The sequence below is a fragment of the Astatotilapia calliptera genome, chromosome 3 (assembly GCF_964374335.1).
Source record: "Astatotilapia calliptera chromosome 3, fAstCal68.1, whole genome shotgun sequence".
Lineage (NCBI taxonomy): Eukaryota > Metazoa > Chordata > Actinopteri > Cichliformes > Cichlidae > Astatotilapia > Astatotilapia calliptera.
The window spans coordinates 10,596,645-10,620,695 of NC_137424.1; the positions used below are offsets into that span (position 1 = coordinate 10,596,645).

A 24,051-nucleotide genomic window follows, 5' to 3' on the forward strand; every position below is an offset into this window, starting at 1 on the left:
ACACATTCAGGGATGGTTTCCTTAGAAACCACCATCATCCCAGCCTGCACGTGATGCGTTCAGTGGATATCGGTAAACGGCACGAACATAAAAAAAAATCCACATCGCTGAAACGTTTCTGCTGAGCTATTTGACAACTAAGCAGCGCTGCCGTGTGGCCAAACGAGTGCACTGCATCAGAAATCAAACGAACTTCCAAACCACCAGATTTTTTAGCATTAAACAAAACACTCTTTTTAATATTGGCTTTTATTTCTCCATATACAATCAACAGAAGCTTTTCAGTTATCTTCAGAGGCATTTGTGATGATGAGGAAACATGAACAGATGCGGAAATCCGTTCAGTGTGGCATATCTCTGCGCATACTTCAGTGGTAGACCCAAAAAAATCCTCCACAGCTGATGAACAGGATCTGAAAGTCACGAGAAAAAAATCCAGCAAAGAGAAAAAAAAAACACACAAATAACCAACATGGAAGCAAAATGACCCGAGTAAATAAGTGAAACCAAAATTCTTTGTCAAAGCGAAGACATTTGTAAAAACGTACGAGTTCATGTTTCCCCGTGTGTCACAGCAGAGCAGTGTGAGGTGGAAAGCTTCCTGCAATAGAATGTGAAAGATTGTGCCAGAATCTCGTTGATCCATCTACGGTACTTTGAGATGTCCGTATAGACGTTGGGTTTATCGGGGTAGTTACAGTTATCGTAATAGTTGAAGGAAACGAGACCAACAGCCAAATCGTCGCACACCAGAGGACCACCAGAATCACCCTGTGAGGATTTTAATTTGTCAGATTTTTTTATACGTTTGTCAACAGAACACAAGTTTCCACTGAAAGCACAGAAAACATACCTGACAGAATCCTTTGGTTGTCTTATATCCACCTGCACAGATAACATTGGCAGGAAGACCAGGCCACTGTTTCTTACAGACCTGTTTATCAATGACAGACACGCCCACCACCCTCAGCTCATCAACAGGTTCACCATCACGTTTAGTTTTTCCCCATCCAGCCACCTGACACACTTGATTTTCTTTTAGGTGTATTTCAGCAGATGGAAGCTGAACTGTCTGTACTCTGTGGCCTAATCGAACTTTCTCAGACAGCTAGAGACACAGCATGGAGTTAAATAGAAACATGTTTTTTCATATAGAAGCGTTTATTAAAAATGTAATTATACCACAAATACGTCACATAAAACTGATGTTGCAATAAATATGGACTTACTTGGAGTAACATGATGTCATTACCTAGTTCAATTTGTAGGTAATTTTCATGGATGATTTTTTTTTTAATTCTTACTTTCTGCTGATCAGCCTTCTTCAGATTGTGGTTGCCGAGAGCGACGTGTGTGAGGCCTCTGAGGGAGTAATTATTGAGAGGGAATTTAAAATTTAAACTTTTTTAAACCTGATATCTTGATTTCTCACTGTTACATGCAGGCTAATGTCAGCAGTGCTGTAACTAACGGCTGTCAGAGGTTTGTTTGTTGTTACATATTCCAAATGTCATTAATATTTGATGATGTTAAAGTTAATCATCTTTTATTGTCCCTTAAAATAACACCTGCCTTATACAATAACTTAGAGTGATCTGATGAATAAATACAAGTTTGAAAATGTTTTGTATAAACTTGATGAACAGGAAATCAAACTCACAATTTGTCACAGTGTGCACTAGTGAGCACAAAGTCTTCAGTGATGAGAAAACCTCCACAGACATGTCGACCCTTGTTATCCTGCACTGACACCATGTACGGCATCGAGTTCTCCGGAGCTTTTTCTCCATGAATAATTCCTGTTGCAAACTCTGATAAATAAAAGAAGAAGTTAAAGTCAGTGTGGCTTTTACAGCATTAAGATAAATCAGGTATATTTGAAGTCTCACTGATGTCTGGTAGACATGGTAGAAGACAAAGAAGAAGCTTGTGCAGACGGTGCATGGTACCAGCAGGAACCTCAAGCCGTCCTTTACTCTGTAGACTGGCTAGATAAGACTTTTATACATCACGCATCTTAGTTTGAAGGCTGGACTATCTTCATCATCTCGACTTCCTGTCATGCCAACCGCAGGCTTGTTCTTAGCATTATCTAATGTTGGAATCTTGTTGGTTATGATACACACAGCTGTCACATCTAGTTTTGTTTTTTCCTGTTGGTACATTTAGACTTTATTGGCTCTCATTCTGCAGTTTACAGACATTTTGATCCACCTGAAGTAACCGGCACCGTCACAACCATTAGTGACCTCACGGTGTCTGCTGTGAGGACGGCTCTGGAGACCAGAGACAGCACACACTTAATACATATAACAGTCAGAGACACCACAACACTTATACTGTAAAATGATTTTTACGATTTGTTAAATGAATTTAGTTTAGTTCTGAGTAAAGAAGAGAGGTGTCTGTATAGAAATTTTCCAAGCCCCCCCCCCCCCTTTTCTTACAAGAGTGGTTAGCATCATGGAGAAAACAAAAACACGCTAGAGAGAAGAGATTTCATCAGCTGAAAGTGAGATTAAGAGCTGTTCAGTGTGCGATTCAGCAGCAACTCTCAGGTGAAACTGTATTCAACATCATCATACAGGCCTGCAGGTAAAAAAATACAACAGAAAACAAACTGAAGCCTTGCTGGGAAACATCCTATTTTTCATGGTTGGATCAGGGTTCCAAGTAGAGCTTCAACATGCAACAGGAAGAAATGGGAGTGAGACAGAACATTGTTTTGAGTATGCAAAACAACTCTTAAACTGAAACAGGCTGTTTTACAGTCCAATAAGGTGCCTTTAAAGTCTGAACTGAACTCTGGCTCATTTCGATTCCTCAAATTTACAGTTAAAGACCAAAAACACAACTGAATGATTGATTACATAAAATAAAGGTAGTGCATTAAAACCTCTAGGATGACAGGTGCACAGAAATGTACCTGTCCAGCCAGTTCAAGACATTTGTTGCCATGGTAATCTCCGTCATCCACCTCGCTGTCCCCTGGAGCCAGCATCACCCTCGGTGGGAGTTATCGTGGTGAGCATTCTGTTTACACACATATGAGAGAAGGAGAGATGCTAACAGCTCTCTGGCCTAAAATGTTGACGAATTGTCACCTAGCGTAAAATATTACGCTTAGGGAGTGAGAACGTGTTGCCCCACATCTCCTGTGTCCGCACTTTATTCCCAGGATACCTCAGAGCCTGACGCAGAGCAGCCAAACAACCATATTCGACTCCACCGTCTGAGGGATATCAATATTTTGGCCCAAGACTTTATTGATCTTATACACAAGGGTGCAAAAAGCAGCCCACCCCACCTGAACTCATGGATAATTAAAAGGATGAAAGCCTAGACTCATCGTCACCATCTCCTGTCTATAAAAGAGTCTTTTCAAAATGTGCTTCATTAGTTACACTTTGCTAGTAGCAGGTTGGATCTCCTTTTGCCTTCAGAGCTGCTTCACTTCTTCGAGACACAGAGTCAACGAGGTGTCAGATACATCTTCCACATATTTTGGTCCATATTGACACAACAGCATCACACAGATGCTGCAGACAAATCCATGATGTGAAACTCCAGTTCCACCACATCCCAGGTGCTCTATTCGACTGAGATCTGGTGACTGTTTATACTAAATTCTGACCCGATCATCTCAATGTTGCAGCAGACATTTCAATTCAGTTTTATTCATACAGTGCCAAATCACAACAGTTGCCTCAAGGTGTGTGACATAGTAAGACCCTACAACAATACATAGAAAAGCCCAACAATCAGATGAGCAAGCATCTGATTGCTCATCTGATGCTTGCTCATCAGATGAGCAAGTGGGAAGGAAAAACTCCCTTTTCAACGGGAAGAAACTCAAAAAACTGTTTTTAAATCGGGATCAGGTCTGTAGTTGTGTATTACCAACAAGTTCTCGCTCGTCAAATGTGTGACGAATGGTCAGGCTCCCTCTGCTTCACTTATCGATGTGCAGGGTACCCCCCTCGCGTCGAGAATTGGCGTGCAGGGTCCTCTCATTGAATACTATAGGAAGAGCCTGTTGTCCGAAATCACATTGTAGTGACGTATACTGAACACAATAAATTATATAATGTAAACAACTACCTGAGAAAGTATGGAACGCCAGGACTGCCATAATGAATTAATTAAATACACCATTAAATAATTAATTAAATGTGTCAATAATTAATTAAAATTGGAATTAATTAATTAAATAAATAGTTATGACACATGTAATTAATTAATTATTGACACATTTAATTAATTATTTATGTATTTCACATTTTAATTAATTATTGACACATTTAATTAATTATTTATGTATTTCACATTTTAATTAATTATTGACACATTTAATTAATTATTGACACATTTAATTAATTATTTAATGATATATTTATTTATTTCATTTTGGCAGTCCTGGCGCCTGGCTCTCATCATGAAATAATTTTATCTGTCAGCCTCACCCATCAAACTCAGGGGCGGGGTTAACGCTGATCGAGTCAAAACCATTGCTTAGGCCTGGTGGCCATTGTTTCTAGCACACAACAACCGGCATGTGGAAGCTAACAGAACTGAACTTTGAAAAACCCTGTTTGTGTGTCACCAAATACCGTTTTAATATTTTTTAAGCCGAGAATGTAGTGGTTTAATCTTCATGTGTCTGGTCGGTTTGTCAAGATACAGCCTCTTTGCAAAAGTGCTTCGATGATTTCGGAGATGTCTGCCCAGTCTCACGGCAAAGCGTGGGATAGACCCGCTCGCCTCGCAAGCAATCCCACCGACAAAGCGCAGGCCCCGGTACACAGCTGTAGTAACCCCCGCTGACTTCTTTTACTGAGGTTATATTTATCGGTGTTTTATTTCCTGATGTTCTTCTGTGTCCTACGTGTTTCAGTCGCCAATTCTGAATTATAACTAACATTAAAAACGTGTTTAAGGAGGAGAGAGAGCAAATAAATCTGTTTAACATCTGATCTTTGGGTTTTTGTTCAGTAATCAGCGTGACCTGTGTATAAACGCATAAAAGAGATAACGTTGGTGTTTCTGTCATGTAGTAACTGCTGGCTTTAACTGTACAAAGGTTGTTCGACGCTATGAAACACATACAGACTTCATGATGTTCGGCTAATATTTTTATTGTGAATATTAATCATGCTGACCTCGCTCTGTCAGGTCAGCATATCCACGATATCCTCAGCTCCATGAGTTAACACAAAGTTTCTCAGCTGACTATCTAACTTCCAACTATTCCAGAGACGTGAAAATATACAGCATAAAGAAAAGTGTAAGAGACCCAGCAGCAGATTAGAATAATAGTTATACATTTAATAAATCACCAAATGAATCCAAGAAACGAGCAAACCTGTTCCGACAATTTGAGTTTGTATTCCCTCAGCTGCAGACTCGCTGCTGTTTAAATGTTTGAAAAGGAAGATTAGATATAAACAAACGTCAAACATAGACTCAGTCTGCCTTCACATTTGATATGAGACCAGCACGTATAGTGGCTGTGTCCTGTTTTAAGATCATACATGTAAAATTGTTGTCTGACCTCCGTCGATCCAGCCGCTCAGAGTCCGTGGTTACCATGGTTACTGCATAATCAGCTATAATGTTAACAGCTGGCACTGAGGAAACCTACCGGCAGCATGGGTGTTTATGTTTTTCATTGCAAAAGAACCGTCTGAATGGTTAACTGAAGTTAACTTGGATAAATTATAGTTAAGGAGTATCACAGATAACGCCCACGTGAGCTGTGTGACTGTTCACCACTACACTGAAATCAGCAGGCTATTACTGAAATACACGTGCTATATCATAAACTATGATATAAATAGGGAGGTCCTATTAACATGTTTAGTTTTAAAGGACACCTTCCTGCCTTTAGTCTCCTTCATGAGCAGTATTAGTTTTCTTCTAACATCCAGAAGTCTGCACGATGTGTTTCATAGTTTGTAACAAGCCTTTGACAGGTAAACATAACATGACCAAAAAAGAAAAAAAAAGAGAAAAAAAAAAAAGAAAAAGAAAAAAAAGAGAGAGAGTGTTGACATAAGAGAAAATGCTCTCAATTATGGAGACGGGCAAATGGTTCATTTATGTTTGACGTGTGTTTATTCCTCCCTAAATATCGTCGGTGAAGTTTGCCATGCACGTCAGATTTTCCTGCGCATTTTTATACCTCTGCCAACAGAGACAGAAAAAAAAAAATCACATTCTAACAGACAGCTGGTGCTTAGAATACAGTTGAATAACTATTAAAAAACAGATGATATTTAGATGATAGTTCAGTCTAACACATGTGCCACTGAACCATTAAACGTCTGTGAAACTATGCAGTTATGAAACGTAACTTTAACCTCAGCCAAACCGCTTTGCTCAGTTGTAAATAAAACAGCGAAGTAAACGTGACCCGACAGACAGAACCTGAGTGAATGAAGTCCAGCGTTTAACCACTGAGAGCTAAAACTCAGCTGAGGTTTCAAAGCTGTGTGCCGGTGATTGGACATCAGCCGCTGATGAAGTGCTCTGTAAGGAAACAAGCTCCAGCAGCTCTGCGCTCGGGGAAAACACTATATTTACTTATCTTGTGCAGAAAAATGCGCTGACATTGCTTTATATCGAGTACCGGCTGCCCAGTTAAACTGTGACTATCACCAGGTAACGTAGGCGTGTTTCTTGAATTAGCAGCAGGTGTTAAACAGCTGACAGATGAGGAGGAGGATGCATGCAGGTAAACTGAGGGTCTGTTGAGCTGATCGCTGGTTTCGTGAGAAAAATGTCAGCTCGTTCTTTATGTTACAGAAGGACAGAGACACAAGACCAGGCGCAAAGAGACGATCGTTCGGTCAAAATGAGAATCTGCGAATGCAACATGTGGAACACGGAGAGTGGAATATGTAAACAAACCGGTTAACGTAACCCCCTGGGTGCACTCTGCATGCTAATTGTTAGCAGAGCTAGTGAAATCTCTGAAAACATCTGAGCACTTTTGCAAACATGTTCTATGTTGACAACCTGACCAGACGTACGTCGCGACATTCGCGGCTAAAACACTGTTAAAAGTGTAGCTGGTGACAGAAAAACGGGGTATTTTAAAACTACACCACCACCATTGCTGCCTGTGATTTGATCTGCATTCTGGGATACCTGGCTGCCCCAAGTCTACACAAGCAATCGATTATCTATAATTCCAATTTTAATTAATTATTGACACATTTAATTAATTCATTATGGCAGTCCTGGCATTCGATACGTTTGGGGCCTGTTGGGTTGCACCTGCGCTCACATCACATCACGAAATAAAATGTATAAAATAAAAAATAAAACCACGTTAACCGAGACTACTGCTTCATCATTATCATACTGGTGAACATACAACAGGTTTTATTCTTATATTTATAGTATTTATCTTTTATTATTGATTTATTTTTGATCAACTCAGTGATTAACAGAGTAATGATGAATCACAATTAACAATAACAATGTTGTAGTGCATTACTGAGTCGTGTAAACTCACTGGGTTACATCTCTGTTATCTAAATGAAGACGTGCAGGTGTAGGTGTGCATTCCAGTGTGGATGTGAATGCACACATACATCCTGGGAGCATGAGAAGAGGTCGTACCTTGTTTTATTGTTTTATGGCAGGATAAACGTGGCTGTACCTGTTTTAGGCTAAGTGCCTTTTGTTTAGGTGAACTGTTGGACTTCCAGACCAGCAGGTTTAGGGAAGTCATTTATGGGGTCACCCCCCCCCCCCCCCCACACACACACACACAGTATCCTTTGTTCACATGTATACCTATGTAAGATGTTATATGTTAATGACCCTATGCATATTCATGGAACCACAATAAAAGGAGTGCTATTGGGAACCTGGCTGAGAGTCTGACGGAGGTCAAGTGGTGGGACGACACTTGGCTCCAGGCAGGTCTCCCTCATGCATGAGTAAACCAGAGAACTTTGGTGCCTTGTGTCTTGCTTTTTGCTGCGTAGCAGATTGTCCTTAACGTTCCAGCGAATAGGTTCAAGCTACAAACCTATCAATCCATATCAGCCAACCAAACGACAAGTTCCTCCCTTTGTGCTTCAAATCCCTCCCACTCTGAGACAAGGAGCTGAAAGAGAGAGAAAAGAGTCAATTATGAAGAAGAGAGAAAAGTGAAACCCTCCTCAGAAGGTCTGACTCGCATACCTGCAGTTGACCTGTGATGGACTCCAGTTTGGCGTTGACTCCAGTTTGGCGTTCACGTCATCCCTCGCCGATGCCAACAGCCGAGTCTGCAGGGTGCCCTGGAAGAGCTGAGTTAATGTTCGACTCATCCTGGTCAGGCTCTCCAGCTGGATGAGCCGAGGTCTCCCCTCTCGCCGCTGCCTCTGAACACACAAACACAAATTGCATCTGAAGCAGGAGGTGCAGATTTTTTTTGCTATTCTTTTCTAAATCTAGGCTTGATCACGTGGAGGTCTTTGGAAAACTGTTTTGGCCAGCGGACGACTGTTGTCTTGCAGAAAGTCAAATCAAACCTATGCGATACACAATCAATTCACAAGAACACATTATAAAAAATAAGTCCAGTTCTTGCCTGATTTCAAGTGAATTCTGCATCAAAACAGGGTGACAGAAGTAAAACGAGTGCACAAAGTCTCACTTTGTACAAGCCTGCTATTAAAGTTCTCCTCTATGCAGACGACGTTCCTGTTTTCAAGGCACAACTTGGATCTGCTGTACGAATCTTATGGATACACACTAAATGAAACAATAGTGTGCATGACTCCAGATTCTGATCTCTCATCCTAATATGGTCCCAACATAGCAACAGCAATAAAGCAAATGTTGAGGCTTCAAAATACAAAGTCCATAAACCAATGGCTGACATGGGTTTTATCATAAGGGTGATAAATATACAGATTTCAGTCTGTCTTAGAGATTTGATGTTCAATTACCTGCAGATGCACTATACGTGCCTGCTCCGTGGTTTTTCACAACATTTTGCACACCACTATTTATTACAGGAAGTAGGTGAACTAAAACAAGTCATCTTTCTTTGTGAGAGGACCATATTAATGAAACAAACCTCAATGACATCATAGGGATCCCTAAAGATGCTCCTGCTGCTTCTCTTCCTCCTCATCCTAAGCTTCCTTCTCCTTGTCCTCGTCTTCCATCCAATTGTAATTCAACCTAATTATGTTTCTCCCCCTCCTCTTCCTCATTTTGTTGGAGCTGCGAACACAATTAATGTGAATCTGGATTAATTTGTGCAAACAAGAAAAATCTACAGCTTTTTGGTCAGAGGTGCTCTTGTGATTTAAGCCGGGAAGAGTAGATTTATGTGTTGATGCTACCTGCTTCAGCTCTACGACTGAGTGATATTTACACCCTGGCTGGATTACAAACTTTAACCATGTGCTGAACTTTGGCCCAGCGTTGATACCTCTTGTTAGAATAACGACCCCTTCTTAGCTTGTATGTATGATGTATGATGGTGGATAAATGAAATATACAAAGAAAATTTAACTATATTACAAAAGAACATCTATCTTAGAAACATCAAATGACCGGAGCATAACTTGTCAGCTAGTCCGAAACTAAGTTATACAGGAACAGTCAAAGACACACCTTCTCATGTCACATTTCTATTCATTTTTATATTAGACAATAAAGAGTTATCTAATCTAATTATTCATTCAAAAGACTTATGCATAGCTGTATTTTATACAGCTCATACAGAATTCAAAGTACAGGTTCATGTGACTATTTAATGTACGGCTCAGATCTTCAGAGTTTCTAGAGCAGACACAGAGCTCACGTCACAACAGGCTTCAGGCGCCATTTTAGTGACTTTAACAATATATTAAATTTTAATTTCGGTCTAGCTGACATTAGGTTATGTACGCAGCACGCAATTGAACCACATATTTTAGAAGCCAAAGGTTCAAATTAGCTGGGAGCAGCTTCACTTAATTATAACAGTGGTTTTGTTAGGAAAACAGTTTCTGTATACCGGATACTAAATTGCGCTGACGTCAACGGCTAACGTATCTAGCTAATCGCTACTGTTAGCACAACATTAACAGCAAGCTACAATGACGAGTAACAAAAACAAAACAGTAGTAAGGTTTTAATGAAAATGTTTTACCTTTTCCAACAGTCCCAGAATCCAGAGCTTCAAAGTCCAGCAGGTACTGAAGACTGCTATCCGCCTCACTGTCACCGGCCGTGAGAAAGAGTTTTTCTCCCCGAAAGGTCAAGGCCCGCCGCTCGCGCACTCTGTCTGCGCATGCGCATCCCAACGACTGACCCCCTCCGTCCGCTCCCGGGAGGTTATAGTATGACGTGTTCTGACGTCACTCTCTCTCTCCCTGTCATTTATTTGGCTCGAAACACATATTAACAAATTGCTCAGTGATGAACAACTACTCAGATCATTTCCCTAAGCAGTGCGCTTTGTCAAAACGAAGTGTGTGTTCATTACACTGACATTCCGTTCTGCAATTGTTATTTACTTGTATTTTATAATTTGACTATACATACTGCTGGGTGGTTTGTAAAGTTTACAATAACTAGTATTATCATTATGCTATATTTTCAAAAATATATAATAATCTCAAAAGTAATGCCTTGGAGTAGAAAATAGTAATGCTTTATTAAAATTTAAAACTGAAGTACAGTATTTGAATGTGTGTATTGTGTCTACTGTTTGTTAACTCACCATATTCATAATGGGTTTGCGGGGTTAGGGGTGTGTGTGTGTGTGTGTGTGTGGGGGGGGGGGGGGGGGGTCTTTAGGCTTTCACCCCCCACCCCTGCCACCAGTATATTTTTAAGAAATTATTTCTAACTTTTATTTGAATATTCAGTTTCCTACCATCTTCTCTTAAAGGGCAATTGCCAGGTATCCCGCCCTCCCCCTTCACACACACATGCACACAAAGAAAACACACAGTATAATTCACAGCCTCGTTATAGTGAATAAATATTTATGCCGTTTACACCATCAAACTTAGATTGCTAAGCATGAAGAACCTTTTGTTCTTTAAAGAACCATTTGTAATAACTGAAAAACCATCCACAAAAAAAAAAAGGTTCTTTGACGTATGATGGTTCTTTAAAGAACCATGAAGACATCTGAAGAACCATTTAAGAACCATAATTTTTCTGACTGTGTATTCAAATCTATTGAGTGATGTTTGAAAGTCTTTCCAGGTGAGTTTGATCCAGGAGGGTCTGAAACCAGAGTCAGACAGAGACTGTGCAGAGACTGTAGAAGGACAGAGCAGCAGCAGAGCAGTCCAGATACACTGATGATCCTCTGTCAGATCCAGAGGGACACACAGGGATGATGCTGGACTCTACATTGTGTCTGACAGTGGAGCTGTTCTCAGAGCAGTTCACTCTGCAGCACTGACAGTCATCTGCACTTCTTCTCATTCCTCTGTCAGTCACTGCTGGATGAAGCTCTCCTCTCCACCTCCTAGTAACATGGCCCAGTCAGAGCGTCTCTACACACAAGCTGCTCCTGCTTCAACCTCTCTGGATCATCAGGACACAGCTCCTCCTCTCTCAGCACACACACCGTCCTGTTTACCATCACCAGCTCCACCTGCAGAAAGAAGAAGGAAGAGCAGAGGAGATAAACGAGTGTTTCCAGAGACTCTTCATCAGCTGTCAGTCAGTGATGCAGCACATCCAGTATAAAGAGCAGCAGGGACTTCAGTGCTGGGACTGTACTAGGACTCATTGTTGCTTCACTTTTTCTAATCTTTGGATTTTTATTGAAGTTGATGAAAATGTTTTTTTTCCCTCCTAGTTTGAGTTTGGACTTTCATTCATTAGAAGAACCTTGGTGTGTCCACTCTGAGCTCTGTAGGAACCCCAACAACAAGCCCAACAATCCAGATGGACGGTTCCAGCTGTTAACTGGAGGAATTCCATCCAAACATCTGCTCTCACTAAATTCTTCCTCACCTACAGACTGTGTTCTTCACTGCTTTAAACTTGGAAATGAATGCAGTCATTGGTCTGCGTGCTGCTTTGTTCAGAGAGCTGATTGGCTGTTGACAGTGTTTGATCAGAGCGTGTCAGCCGTTACCATGGTGACCATAAAGGTCAGAAACAGGAAGTGTTTGTGTCCAATCCTGAAGCCTGTCACCATTCTCCTCTCACAGCTTCACTGAGAAGCTGCAGCTTTACAGGAAACACTGGATCTTTGTTTCATACTGACTGTGTTTAGTACAATACTGCTGACAGCACCACCCACTCACTCCATCACTCTACTGACCTCAGAGTCTCCAGTCTGTAGTCTGGACTCTGCTGAAGATCAGACAGCTGCTTCACATCTGGATCCTTCAGGTTGTTCCAGCTCAGGTCCAGCTGTCTCAGATGGGAGGGGTTGGACTTCAGCGCTGCTGCCAGATAATCACAGCTGATCTCTGACAAACCACAGCGTCCCAATCTGTATAAAGAATGAAAGATGTAAGTTTATTAGACAAAGTGTGAGCTTGAAATCATTCAGTGTTTCATCATCTGTTCAGAGCTGAAGAAGGTTCAGAATATAGAAGTTTAGAAAATGGAAACTCCAAACAGCTGAAACCGGAAGCAGCTTCAAACAGGAAACTGTGCAGAGTTTCAGACTATATGTCCTGATGCAGCCAGTTGGATTTTGGAGATTTGAATCTCTGTTCTGTGACTAAGTCCTTGAATCATTTCTTCCAGTTGGTCCAACAAGACAGACTAAGTATTGGACATGTGTTGTGGCTCCATTAGGGGAGCTTCTAAATGTGATGTGATGGCCCCTCTGGGTCTGTCAGGTCACAGGACTGAACAGAGCTCAAACTGGGCACACAGTTGTTCCAGTCTGGACCAAAGACTCTATACTGGGACTGAGGGACTGCTTTGACTGCACCCACTGGGACTTTTTAAAGGCTCATGTTCTCACTTAGATCATCGATATCTACTTACATTTCTTTCTGGGAAAAATGGGGATTACTTTGCAAACAGGAAGTATTTTCCCCAATAAGCAGCCCTGGATTAGTAAATCACTCCAACATGTTCTCAGGCAGAAGAAGCTGTCTTGTTATGAGGGAGAGAAGAAAAAGATTGAGGCACAGAAACTTGTTGAAAGAGAGATAAAGCAGCTAAAATCAGGTGTAAAAGTAAAGCAGGATGAGCTGAATAAAGAACACTCAAGGCTGGCTTGGAAAGGAATGAAGTCCATGGTGGGGATGCAGGACAAGGAGCAAAGATGAATGTGATGCTGAATCAGCAGAAGACTTGGACTCATTTGATTCCAGCTTTGATATCATTGATTTCAATGAAGAGCTTTGTGATTGTAGCAAAGGGCTGGTAGCTCTGAGAGTCCCACTGATGAGGTGTTTGTGTGGAAATCTCTTAGTGGGATCAAAGAAAGAAAAAGCCCTGGTCCTGATGCTGTGGGAGGGAAATGATTGAAGTGTGCTGTGAGGAACTGACTGGGAGATTTTCACACATTTTCCAGTCCTCCTTGGAACAACAGGAAGTTCCCAGCATATGGAAACAAAGGTTAAGTGTCCTATGGCACTCAGTGATGATGGTGCTGTGGCCCCACCACCTCCACCTCTTTGTAAAGGAACTAACTGTAATCTGAAGCTTCAAATGGAACTAAGACTTCCTCCACTAGGTGGCAGTGTCTGATGAGAAAGTGTTAGTGGAGCTGGCCTGGAGTCAGAAACAGGAAGATGCAGGATTCGGGCTGAAATGGGGAAAAGTGGTTAGCACTAGTGCCTTAAAGCAAGAAGGTTGTAGGTTGAAGCTTGTTGGCCTTTCTGTGGAGGTTGGATGTTCTCCCACAGTCCAATGAAATGCTGCTTAGGTTCATTGGTGCTTCTAAATTGGCTGTAGGTGTGGATGTGAGAGAGTGCTTCTCTGTCTCTCTCTGTTGGCCCTGTGATGGACTGCTTACCTGTGCAGGTGGACCACGCCTCTTCCCTATGACAGCTAGGGCACAGGCTGCAGCCCTGTGAGCCTAAGCTGAATAAACAGTTAGCAAAAATGATCCATAGATGGCCTGAAATCCCCCAGTTAGCAGTTTGGTAGATAGCTATGACATGCTAATCCCATCCAGCAGCTGTATTCTACCTGTAAGCTGATCCCTGCTGAGCCAAAGCACTTTTTCATATACAAATTACAACCTTTAATAGAAACCTATTGGTCAGCATCTTATTAGCCTGCTGTTAGCTTCATTCCACAGAAAACTGAGAGAAACTAACAGAGTTGATAAAGAATAAAGAGAAATGTGCTGATTTAAAGCCTTTGAAGTGCTTCAGATGATCTCTGTCCACTTCTGTCCACTCATTCATTCATGTAAGCTTTCTAATGCAGCTTTGATCTTCACAGTCTGCTTCATGAAACTCATTCTAACCCTGAATGTCAGAGTATTCCTCCTTCTCTTTCCCATCATTCATGCTGGCAGTGGAGGAGATTTGGATGTTGGACTGTGTTTTGGATGATGTGTGTATGTTTGTGTTGGACTGCTGTCTGTAAAGCAAACGCACATTTTGCTTTGGATTTCAGTGTCAGACAGACTTTAAGGTGGAATGAAGAGTTTGAGAGTTTCAAAGTGAATTATCCAGTGGAGGATTTTTCTTCTTCTTTGAAGGTTTGAAATGTGAACATTGTTCTGCTGCAGTCAATGGACTAAACCAGAGAAGAAGAAAACAGACTTTACCATGAAGATCCTCAGTGTGGATCAGTATAATATCAGCCTGATGTCTGCAGTTTAGTGTCAGCACAACTTTCACATCATATTCATCTCAGCACAACTAAAACATGCTGACTGACCTCAGAGTTTCAAGTCCACATCCTGGACTCTCCAGGAAACCACACAGATGCTTCACTCCTGAATCCTGCAGCTTGTTGTTGTAGCTCATGTCCAGCTCTCTCAGATGGGAGGGGTTGGACTTCAGTGCTGCTGCCAGATAATCACAGCTGATCTCTGACAAACCACAGCTCTCCAATCTGTATAAAGAATGAAAGATGTAAGTTTATTAGACAAAGTGTGAGCTTGAAATCATTCAGTGTTTCATCATCTGTTCAGAGCTGAAGAAGGTTCAGAATGTAGAAGTTTAGAAAATGGAAACTCCAAACAGCTGAAGCCAACAGGAAGCAGCTTCAAACAAACACAACAAGAGAAAAAACTCTGAACGTTTCACATTAAAGTCGTACATTTATCATAAAAACAGGACAAAGACTTGAAAAAGTCGTGTTTTTCCTTCCAGGAACCACAAGGCTTCACTTTTAAAGGTGAAGTGTGAAAGAAATGGACATATTTGAAGTCCAAAACGTTTTTCCAGTCACATTATTAAAGCAGACAAACTACAAGCTCATTTTCATTCCAACAAGTCATCTTCTGACCTGGACTAACAACACTGGTCTCTAAGTGCAGCTGGCTGTGAGACCAGTGCTCAGGGAGCGTCTACAAAGTGCAACACTGAAAGAACATCACACACTCATTTGCTTCCATCATCCAACCTGAAGAGGAAACAGAGACGCCTCCCCTTCAAAGTAAAAGCTGCTCCTTTTGGACACAGTATCAAAGAAAGTCTACAGTATAACATAGAAAAGACAGAACAAAGTTTTGGTTGTTTTTAAATTGTGCAGAAATGAAACTACACTAAGCTCAATTATGTGACAGACATTTCATCCCTTGTCAGTTTGGCCTCATCCTGGGCCGGATTATCCAGCACACACTCTGACCACAGGCCCAGGGGCCACGCGCAGCTGGGCTCCATCCAAGAGACAGGAAACAAACCAACACAATAATAAAAAGCACCATGTGATCTTCTTACATCTTCAAGACAAACATAGTAAAAACATGAGCATATTTGTTTCCTGATAAAATGATGTGACAGGTAGAACAGAGTAAAGTGGTGGTGTTACAGCCTTTCTCCCCTCTGCTGCCGAGGCTGTTAGTCTCTCCCAAACTCAGCTACAGGACTTCCAAATGAATGAAAGCAGCAGAAGTGGCTTTACAAATGAAAGAGGAAGAGGAGAAGAAGAGGAGAGGGAGGCCACCCTGACCATCACTCCAGCTGAAAACATCACACTTCCATTAAAGTTGGTGAGGAAATGTTGAGCAGGATGAGCTGCTGGCTAATCTGGAGGCTGTAGCAGCAGCTCACAGTCACTGTGGATTTCCACTCATGAAAAAGCTCTGGCTGCTTCATTTCTCATCTCATATCAGAGACTTTAATGCTTCACTGAAGCTGTACTGTGATGCTTCCATATCCCAGTGAGGCCTCCATAATGATTTCAGCTGTTCTGTACACACACTGTGTGCCCTGTATGGCTCAAAGTCTCTGCAGCCTGTTTTTATCTGCTATCATCAGATCTTCATCATCCTCATTCACATCCCTCACACACTCTACAGCCTCATCAGCACTGACTTCATCTTCACTGACTGATGGAGCACAACATGAACCTGTGGAGGCTGAAACACTGTCCTGTCAAACATCTCCCCATCACCACTCCACTTCTGTCAGCCTTTAAATGAACCCTGCTCAAGTCTGTCACTTCTGTTTGGAGCCAAAAGGAAAAACTGTTGTTCAGTCGTTTGGAAAGACAACATTTCTGAAAGCACTCAAACTTCTTCACATTTGTCTTCAGACACATCCTGAACATTTAGGAACTAAAGAAAGTTTCAAACATCAATCAAAGACCTGAAATATAGAAAAACAACAACAGCCGCAGTCAGTGAACTCACCTCAGAGTCTCCAGTCGACAGTTTGGACTCTCCAGTCCAGCACACAGAAGCTTTATCCCTGAATCCTGCAGGTTGTAGTTTCTACTCATGTCCAGCTGTGTCAGATGGGAGGGGTTGGACTTCAGAGCTGAGGCCACAACTTCACAGTGAGACTCTGAGAGTCCACACCGAGTCAGTCTGTGATGATAGAAAATATAAAATGTTGTGGTATACACCAGGCACAAACACACGCACACGCAGGTATGTACTGCCAATTTCCACATTTATTGACGTTTGTGTTTTGACAGCTGAATCGGTCGCACAGCCTGACAGCTCACGAGTCCAGCTGATCTCCCTCTGGCCGCTCCTCCCCGTCTCACTATAAACACAGCGGAGGGAGACCATCATCAGTACATAAACACCATCAGCTGTTCTTACCGGCCTCGCAGCGCCGCCCTGTTGAGCCTTCTGCTCCACTCCTTCCCTGCAGCTGCGCCCGGGGCCACGCCTCCGCCACACACCCCCACCGCCCGTTCGAGGCCGGGGAGCCGTCCGGCCGAGCCAACTCCCCCCCCCCGCGAGCGAGAGAGGAAATGGGCCACTGCCATCTGCGCCCCCGGCCTATGGATCACCTTGAACTTAAAGGGCTGCAACGCCAGATACCACCGGGTGATCCGGGCGTTGGCATCCTTCATGCGGTGGAGCCACTGCAGCGGGGCGTGGTCCGAACAGAGGGTGAATGAGCGTCCCAGGAGGTAATAGCGCAGGGAGCCGACCGCCCACCGGATGGCCAGGCACTCCTTCTCCACGGTGCTGTACCGGCGCTCGCGCTCCGCTAGCTTCCGGCTGATGTATAGGACGGGGCGGTCAGCCCCCCTCACCTGCTGGGACAAAACGGCTCCCAGCCCTCTGTCCGAGGCGTCAGTCTGCAGAACAAAAGGGAGGGAAAAGTTAGGAGTGTGAAGCAGCGGCTCCCCACAGAGAGCGTTTTTCACTCGCACAAACGCCGCCTGGCACGGCCCCCTCCACTGGACCAGATCCGGGGCGCCCTTTCGAGTGAGATCGGTCAGGGGGCTGGTTAGCTGCGCAAACCCCGGCACAAAGCGACGATAGTAACCCGCCAACCCCAAGAACCGTCTCACCTCCTTTTTCGTCCTGGGGCGCGGGCAGGATGCGACAGCCGCCGTCTTCTCCACCTGTGGACGCACCTGCCCGCCCCCCAGGTGGTACCCCAGATACTGCACCTCCCTCCGTCCAACCGCGCACTTCTTCGGATTGGCCGTGAGCCCCGCCTGCCTCAGGGACTCCAGGACCGCGGCCACCCGCAGCACATGCTCCGCCCAGGTGTCGCTGTGGATGATCACGTCATCCAGGTAGGCGGCAGCATACGCCGCGTGCGGACGCAGTACCCGGTCCATGAGACACTGGAAAGTGGCCGGGGCCCCGAACAGGCCGAACGGGAGTGTCACGAACTGGTACAAACCGTACGGAGTGGAGAAGGCCGTTTTCTCCCTGGCCTCGGCAGACAAGGGAATCTGCCAATAGCCCTTGGTTAAGTCCAGTGTCGTGAAAAAGCAGGCCGTGCCTAACCGGTCCAGGAGCTCGTCGACCCGAGGCATGGGGTAGGCATCAAAGCGTGACACTTCGGTCACCCTGCGATAGTTGACACAGAACCGTATAGACCCATCCTTCTTCACCACCAGAACGATGGGGCTACACCAGGCGCTGTGCGACTCTTCTATTACTCCCATCCTCAGCATTTCCGCCAATTCCCTCTGCACGATTTTTCGCTTATGCTCCGGGAGCCTATAGGGCCGTGAACGCACCGTCACGCCGGGCTGCGTCACGAAATGGTGCTCGATGAGGGAGGTCCGGCCGGGCAGGGGGGAGAACACGTCCGCAAAACGCTGTTGCAACGCGACAACATCCGCTCTCTGGGCCTGTGTGAGATGGTCATCACAAGGGAGGGAGGTGGGAATGATAGAATTTGGCACCTCAGGCCCCAACTCATCTCTCTCCTTCACCAAGCTCACCAGAGAAGCGGTTTCGACCTCTCGCCACTGTTTGAGGAGATTGAGGTGATAAATCTGCGTGGCTCCTCCCCTGTCCGACCGAGCGACCTCATAGTCCACGTCCCCGACTCGCCGTGTGACCACAAAGGGTCCTTGCCACTTGGCGAGCAACTTTGAGCTGGAGGAAGGGAGTAACACAAGCACCTTATCTCCCGGTGAAAATTGCCTGAGCCTAGCCCCTCTGTCATACAGGCGTTGCTGACGCTGCTGAGCCTGGAGCAAATTCTCCCGTGACAACCTCCCCAAAGTGTGGAGTTTTGCTCTCAGGTCCAACACGTACTGAATCTCATTTTTGGCGGGGCTCGGACCGTCCTCCCAGCTTTCTTTAATCAGGTCGAGCACCCCACGTGGCTTCCTGCCGAACAGCAGTTCAAAGGGAGAAAATCCCGTGGAGGCCTGGGGCACCTCCCGCACTGCGAATAACAGAGGGTTTAGCCAGTGATCCCAATTGCGTTCATCCTCGTTAATGAACTTCCGAATCATGGACTTTAAGGTCTTATTCAGCCACTCCACCAGCCCGTCAGTCTGAGGGTGGTAGACGCTGGTCCGAATAGATTTAATGCCCAGTAATTCGTACAGTTCCCGCAGTGTACGAGACATAAACGACGTGCCCTGGTCAGTCAGTATCTCTTTCGGGATTCCGACTCGGGAGGTGACCTGGAACAGTGCCTGCGCCACACTCTTTGCAGAGATCTGCTTCCGGGTACCGCGTTGCGTAATCCACCAGGACTAACACAAAGCGGTAACCGCGTGCACTCCGGTGAAACGGCCTGATGAGGTCCATGCCGATGCGCTCAAACGGGACCTCAATGAGGGGGAGAGGGCGCAGAGGCGCTCTCGGTATGGCCGGCTGGTTAACAAGTTGGCAGTCCGGGCAGGACGCGCACCAACGGCGCACATCCGCTCGGATGCCCGGCCAATAAAATCGGGCCGTTATTCGCTACAGAGTTTTCTCGTAGCCCATATGCCCTGCCATGGGGTTATAGTGGGCCTGGAAAAGTGTTTCCCGGCGGCCCTGCGGCACCAACAACTGGGTGTGTGTTTCCTCTGTCTGAGTGTCACGACTCACTCGATATAATCGGTCATTTAATATGACGAAACGCGGGTAGGTCTGCGCGGCCTCAGGGCGCACCACGTGACCATCAATAGCCATCACTTGGTCAAAGGCTGAGCGTAGGGTGCCGTCACGAGACTGCTCCAGTGGGAAATCACCCATGGGGGACACTTCCGGGGCCGGCGGGACGTCCCGTGAGGGACCCGCCGGCTCCTCCCCCCCGGAGTCGGTGTCGGACGACCCCGCGTCACCGCTGAAAGCCGCGCACACGCTACACCCCGCTTCCGGTCGTGATCGCACCCCCGCGTACTGCCCCAGTAGCTGATGAAACCCCGGCCAATTGGTACCCAGAATCAGGGGGTGCGACAGGCATGGGCTAACCGCCGTCGTTACCCTATGCTGATGAAACCCCGGCCAATTGGTACCCAGAATCAGGGGGTGCGACAGGCGCGGGCTAACCGCCGCCGTTACCCTATGTGTATGGCCCTTGTATTTTAACAGCAGCGGCACTATGGGGTACCGGTGCACATCACCATGAACACATCTCACCTCCACCCATTCTGCCTCCTATAATGCCCCGGGGCGAACCAAACCTTGGTGCACGAGGGTCTGTGTGCAGCCCGTGTCCACCAACGCCTGGCGTATACCCCATCGAGTCCTTACCGGAATACTGTATGTCCCTCCTGGACCGGGGGAGGGTGCTGGGGCGCCAGCAACGCGAAACACCTGCCCCACTTCCATAAGTGGACAATCCCTCCTCAGGTGTCCCGGCTGCCCGCACTTCCAACACTCCGGCCCCGGCGTCTGTGCTGCCCTCCGTGGCTCGGGGGCGGCTCCACTCGGCTCGGCTCCCCTGGACGGCACCAACGCCGCGAAAGGGTTAGTGGGGCTCAGCGCCGGCAGCCGCTCTGCCTGCCCTGGTGCCGGCACACGGCGCCTCGGGGCCGGCACTGGGGCCTGTTTGTTCGGCCTCCGTCCGGCGTCCCCGGGCTCCCCTGCTCCAGCGGCAAGGTGGTCCTCCGCCAGCGTCACCGCTACCTCCAAGCTTGCGGGCCGGTGGCACCGGACCCATCTCGCCGTCTCCGCTGGCAATCCCTCCGTGAACTGCTCCAGCACCACCTTGTCAACCAGCTTCGTCTCGCCCTCCGATGCTCCCGGCTGCAGCCAGCGCACCTCCGCGTCGCGCAGCTGCCGGGCCCAGGCGAGTGGTCGGTCCGTTGTAGCCAGCCGACAGGCCCGGAACCGCCGGCGATGGTCTTCGGCGGTGAGCCCCAGCCTGTCCACCACCGCCCGGCTCACATCCGGGAAGCTGCTCCTCGACGCCGGAGGCAGACTCAGGGCCGCTGTTTGTGCCTCCCCAGACAGCAGGGGGAGCAGCCGCGGAGCCCACTCCTCCTGCGGCCATTGGCAAGCCTCCGCCGTGGCACGGAAGGTCTCCAAAAAAACCTGTGGGTCGTCCCCGTCCCCCATCCGGGGCACCGCCACCGACAGTGGCGAGGGCTTCGGCGTGGCAGCGGCCCCGACCAGCCGCTCCAGAACTTGCGTCTGTCGGTCCATCTGCTCCCGCAGCGCGGCCAGGTGGGCACGCTGGTCGGCCGCCTGATCCCGGCTCATCGTCGCCATCTCCGCTAGCATCTGCGCCAAGAATTGCAGAGGCTGGGCGGGTGGCGCGGCCTGTGGGTCGGACATTCCCCCACCGGCACCTTCCTGGGTTTCGGCACCACTTGTGGTATACACCAGGCACAAACACACGCACACGCAGGTATGTACTGCCAATTTCCACATTTATTGACGTTTGTGTTTTGACAGCTGAATCGGTCGCACAGCCTGACAGCTCACGAGTCCAGCTGATCTCCCTCTGGCCGCTCCTCCCCGTCTCACTATAAACACAGCGGAGGGAGACCATCATCAGTACATAAACACCATCAGCTGTTCTTACCGGCCTCGCAGCGCCGCCCTGTTGAGCCTTCTGCTCCACTCCTCCCCTGCAGCTGCGCCCGGGGCCACGCCTCCGCCACAAATGTGTTATTATAAAAGCAGAAAATCTGCATTATAAACAGAGACTGAATGTATATGAAGACAAAACAGAGTGAGGTCATAATCTGATGAATCTGCTCTTCACATCTGTGCTTCAGCTCCTCTTACTGTGTTTGACATGACACAACGATTGAGTCTCTCTCAGACCTGCAGACTTTTAATGAGAATCTTTGTTTGGCTTTAATCTGCAGATGAAGGAGGAAGATGGTGTCACATTTAGGCTTCCATAATGTCCACAGTCTGTCACTGAGATCTGATCCAGAGTCAGAGTGAAGACACACATTTGGACTGTTTCCTGTTTTGACTCCAGAACATTTTGAATGAGTTCAGCTCAGTGAAGAGTTCCAGCTGGAAAGATGATCTCTGTTTGAGAAATGTGGATTATTAAATATTAGGTCTCTCTCCTCCAAGTCTCTGTTAGTACATGACTTAATAATTGATCAACAAATTGATTTACTCTGCCTTACAGAAACCTGGTTGCAGCAGGATGATTATGTTAGTTTAAATGAATCAACACCCCCGAGCCATTCTAACTACCAGAAATCTCGAAGCACAGGCCGAGGGGGCGGTGTGGCAGCAATTTTTCACACCAGCCTATTAATTAATGAAAGACCAAGACAGACTTTTAATTCATTCGAAAGCCTGATGCTTAACATTGTCCACCCCAGCTGTGAAACTCAGAAACCAGTCTTACTTGTTATCATCTATCGTCCACCTGGGCCTTACACAGAGTTTCTGTCTGATTTCTCAGACTTTATATCTAATTTAGTTCTGAGCTCAGATAAAATAATTATTGTGGGTGATTTTAACATCCATGTAGATGCTAAAAATGACAGCCTCAAAATGGCATTTAATGTGTTATTAGACTCAATTGGTTTCTCTCAAAATGTAAAAGAACCCACCCACCACTTTAATCACACTCTAGATCTTGTTTTAACATATGGCATCGAACCTGAACATTTAACAGTGTTTCCTGAAAACCATCTCCTGTCTGATCATTTCCTGATAACATTTACTTTTACAATAATTGATTACACAGCGGTGAAGAGTAAACTTTATCAAAGTAGATGTCTTTCTGAAAGCACTGTAACTAAGTTTAAGAATATAATCCACCCACTGTTATCATCTCCAATGCCCTGTACCAACACAGAGCAGAGCAGCTATCTGAACGCTACCCCAACAGAGGTCGATTATCTTGTTAATAATTTCACCTCCTCACTACGTACGACTCTGGATACTGTAGCTCCTGTGAAAACTAAGGCCTCAAATCAGAAGTACCTGACTCCGTGGTATAATTCTCAAACATGTACCCTAAAGCAGATGACTCGTAATCTGGAGAGGAAATGGCGTGTCACAAATCTAGAGGATCATCATTTAGCCTGGAGAAATAGTTTGCTGCTTTATAAGAAAGCCCTCCGCAAAGCCAGAACATCTTACTATTCATCACTGATTGAAGAAAATAAGAACAACCCCAGGTTTCTCTTCAGCACTATAGCCAGGCTGACAAAAAGTCAGAGCTCTTTTGAGCCAACCATCCCTTTAACGTTAACTAGTAATGACTTCATGAACTTCTTCACAAATAAAATTTTTATCATTAGAGAAAAAAATTACCAATAATCATCCCACAGATGTAATATTATCTACAGTTACTCTTAGTACCATTGATGTTAAGTTAGACTCTTTTTCTCCAATTGATCTTTCTGAGTTAACTTCAATAATTACTTCCTCCAAACCATCAGCGTGTCTTTTAGACCACATTCCTACAAAACTGCTCAAAGAAGTCCTGCCATTAATTAATTCTTCGATCTTAAATATGATCAACCTATCTCTAATAATCGGCTATGTACCACAGGCCTTCAAGCTGGCTGTAGTTAAACCTTTACTCAAAAAGCCATCTCTAGACCCAGCAGTCTTAGCTAATTATAGGCCAATCTCCAACCTTCCTTTCATATCAAAAATCCTTGAAAGAGTAGTTGTCAAACAGCTAACAGATCATCTGCAGAGGAATGGTTTATTTGAAGAGTTTCAGTCAGGTTTCAGAGCTCAGCACAGCACAGAAACAGCTTTAGTGAAGGTTACAAATGATCTTCTTATGGCCTCTGACAGTGGACTCATCTCTGTGCTTGTCCTGCTAGACCTCAGTGCAGCGTTCGATACTGTTGACC

General features: G+C 45.5%; 2 protein-coding genes across 8 annotated transcripts in view; both read right to left on the reverse strand.

The window, feature by feature from the left end:
• Positions 1-208: 208 nt before the first annotated feature.
• LOC113017665 (granzyme B(G,H)-like) lies at positions 209-5,589 on the reverse strand. The gene is made up of 6 exons (XM_026160794.2): positions 5,552-5,589; positions 2,215-2,276; positions 1,661-1,811; positions 1,230-1,362; positions 854-1,108; positions 209-771 (listed from the first exon to the last, which is right to left on the reverse strand). Exons 1-6 carry the CDS (start codon positions 5,587-5,589, stop codon positions 553-555), a joined length of 858 nt encoding a protein of 285 aa, XP_026016579.2. The 3' UTR covers positions 209-552.
• A 5,379-nt stretch (positions 5,590-10,968) lies between these two features.
• Positions 10,969-24,051, reverse strand: part of LOC113018066 (NACHT, LRR and PYD domains-containing protein 12-like) — a 267,984-nt gene continuing 254,901 nt past the window's right edge. For all 7 annotated transcript variants that reach the window (XM_080298056.1, XM_080298055.1, XM_080298051.1 and 4 more), the window contains 3 exons: positions 14,824-15,000; positions 12,287-12,460; positions 10,969-11,608 (listed from right to left, as the gene is read on the reverse strand). In XM_080298056.1, the coding sequence (XP_080154182.1) occupies positions 11,596-11,608; positions 12,287-12,460; positions 14,824-15,000 (364 nt within the window). In that variant the 3' untranslated portion in view covers positions 10,969-11,595. The remainder of the gene's footprint in view (positions 11,609-12,286; positions 12,461-14,823; positions 15,001-24,051) is intronic.

Coding starts and splice junctions, on each gene's coding strand:
- LOC113017665 (XM_026160794.2), bottom strand. CDS start 5,589: ATGGTAACCACGGACTCTGAGCGGCTGGATCGACGGAG. Junction 2,277..5,551: donor GAGCGGCTGGATCGACGGAG/GTCAGACAACAA, acceptor TCTGGTCTCCAG/AGCCGTCCTCACAGCAGACA. Junction 1,109..1,229: donor ATGACATCATGTTACTCCAA/GTAAGTCCATAT, acceptor CTGTGTCTCTAG/CTGTCTGAGAAAGTTCGATT.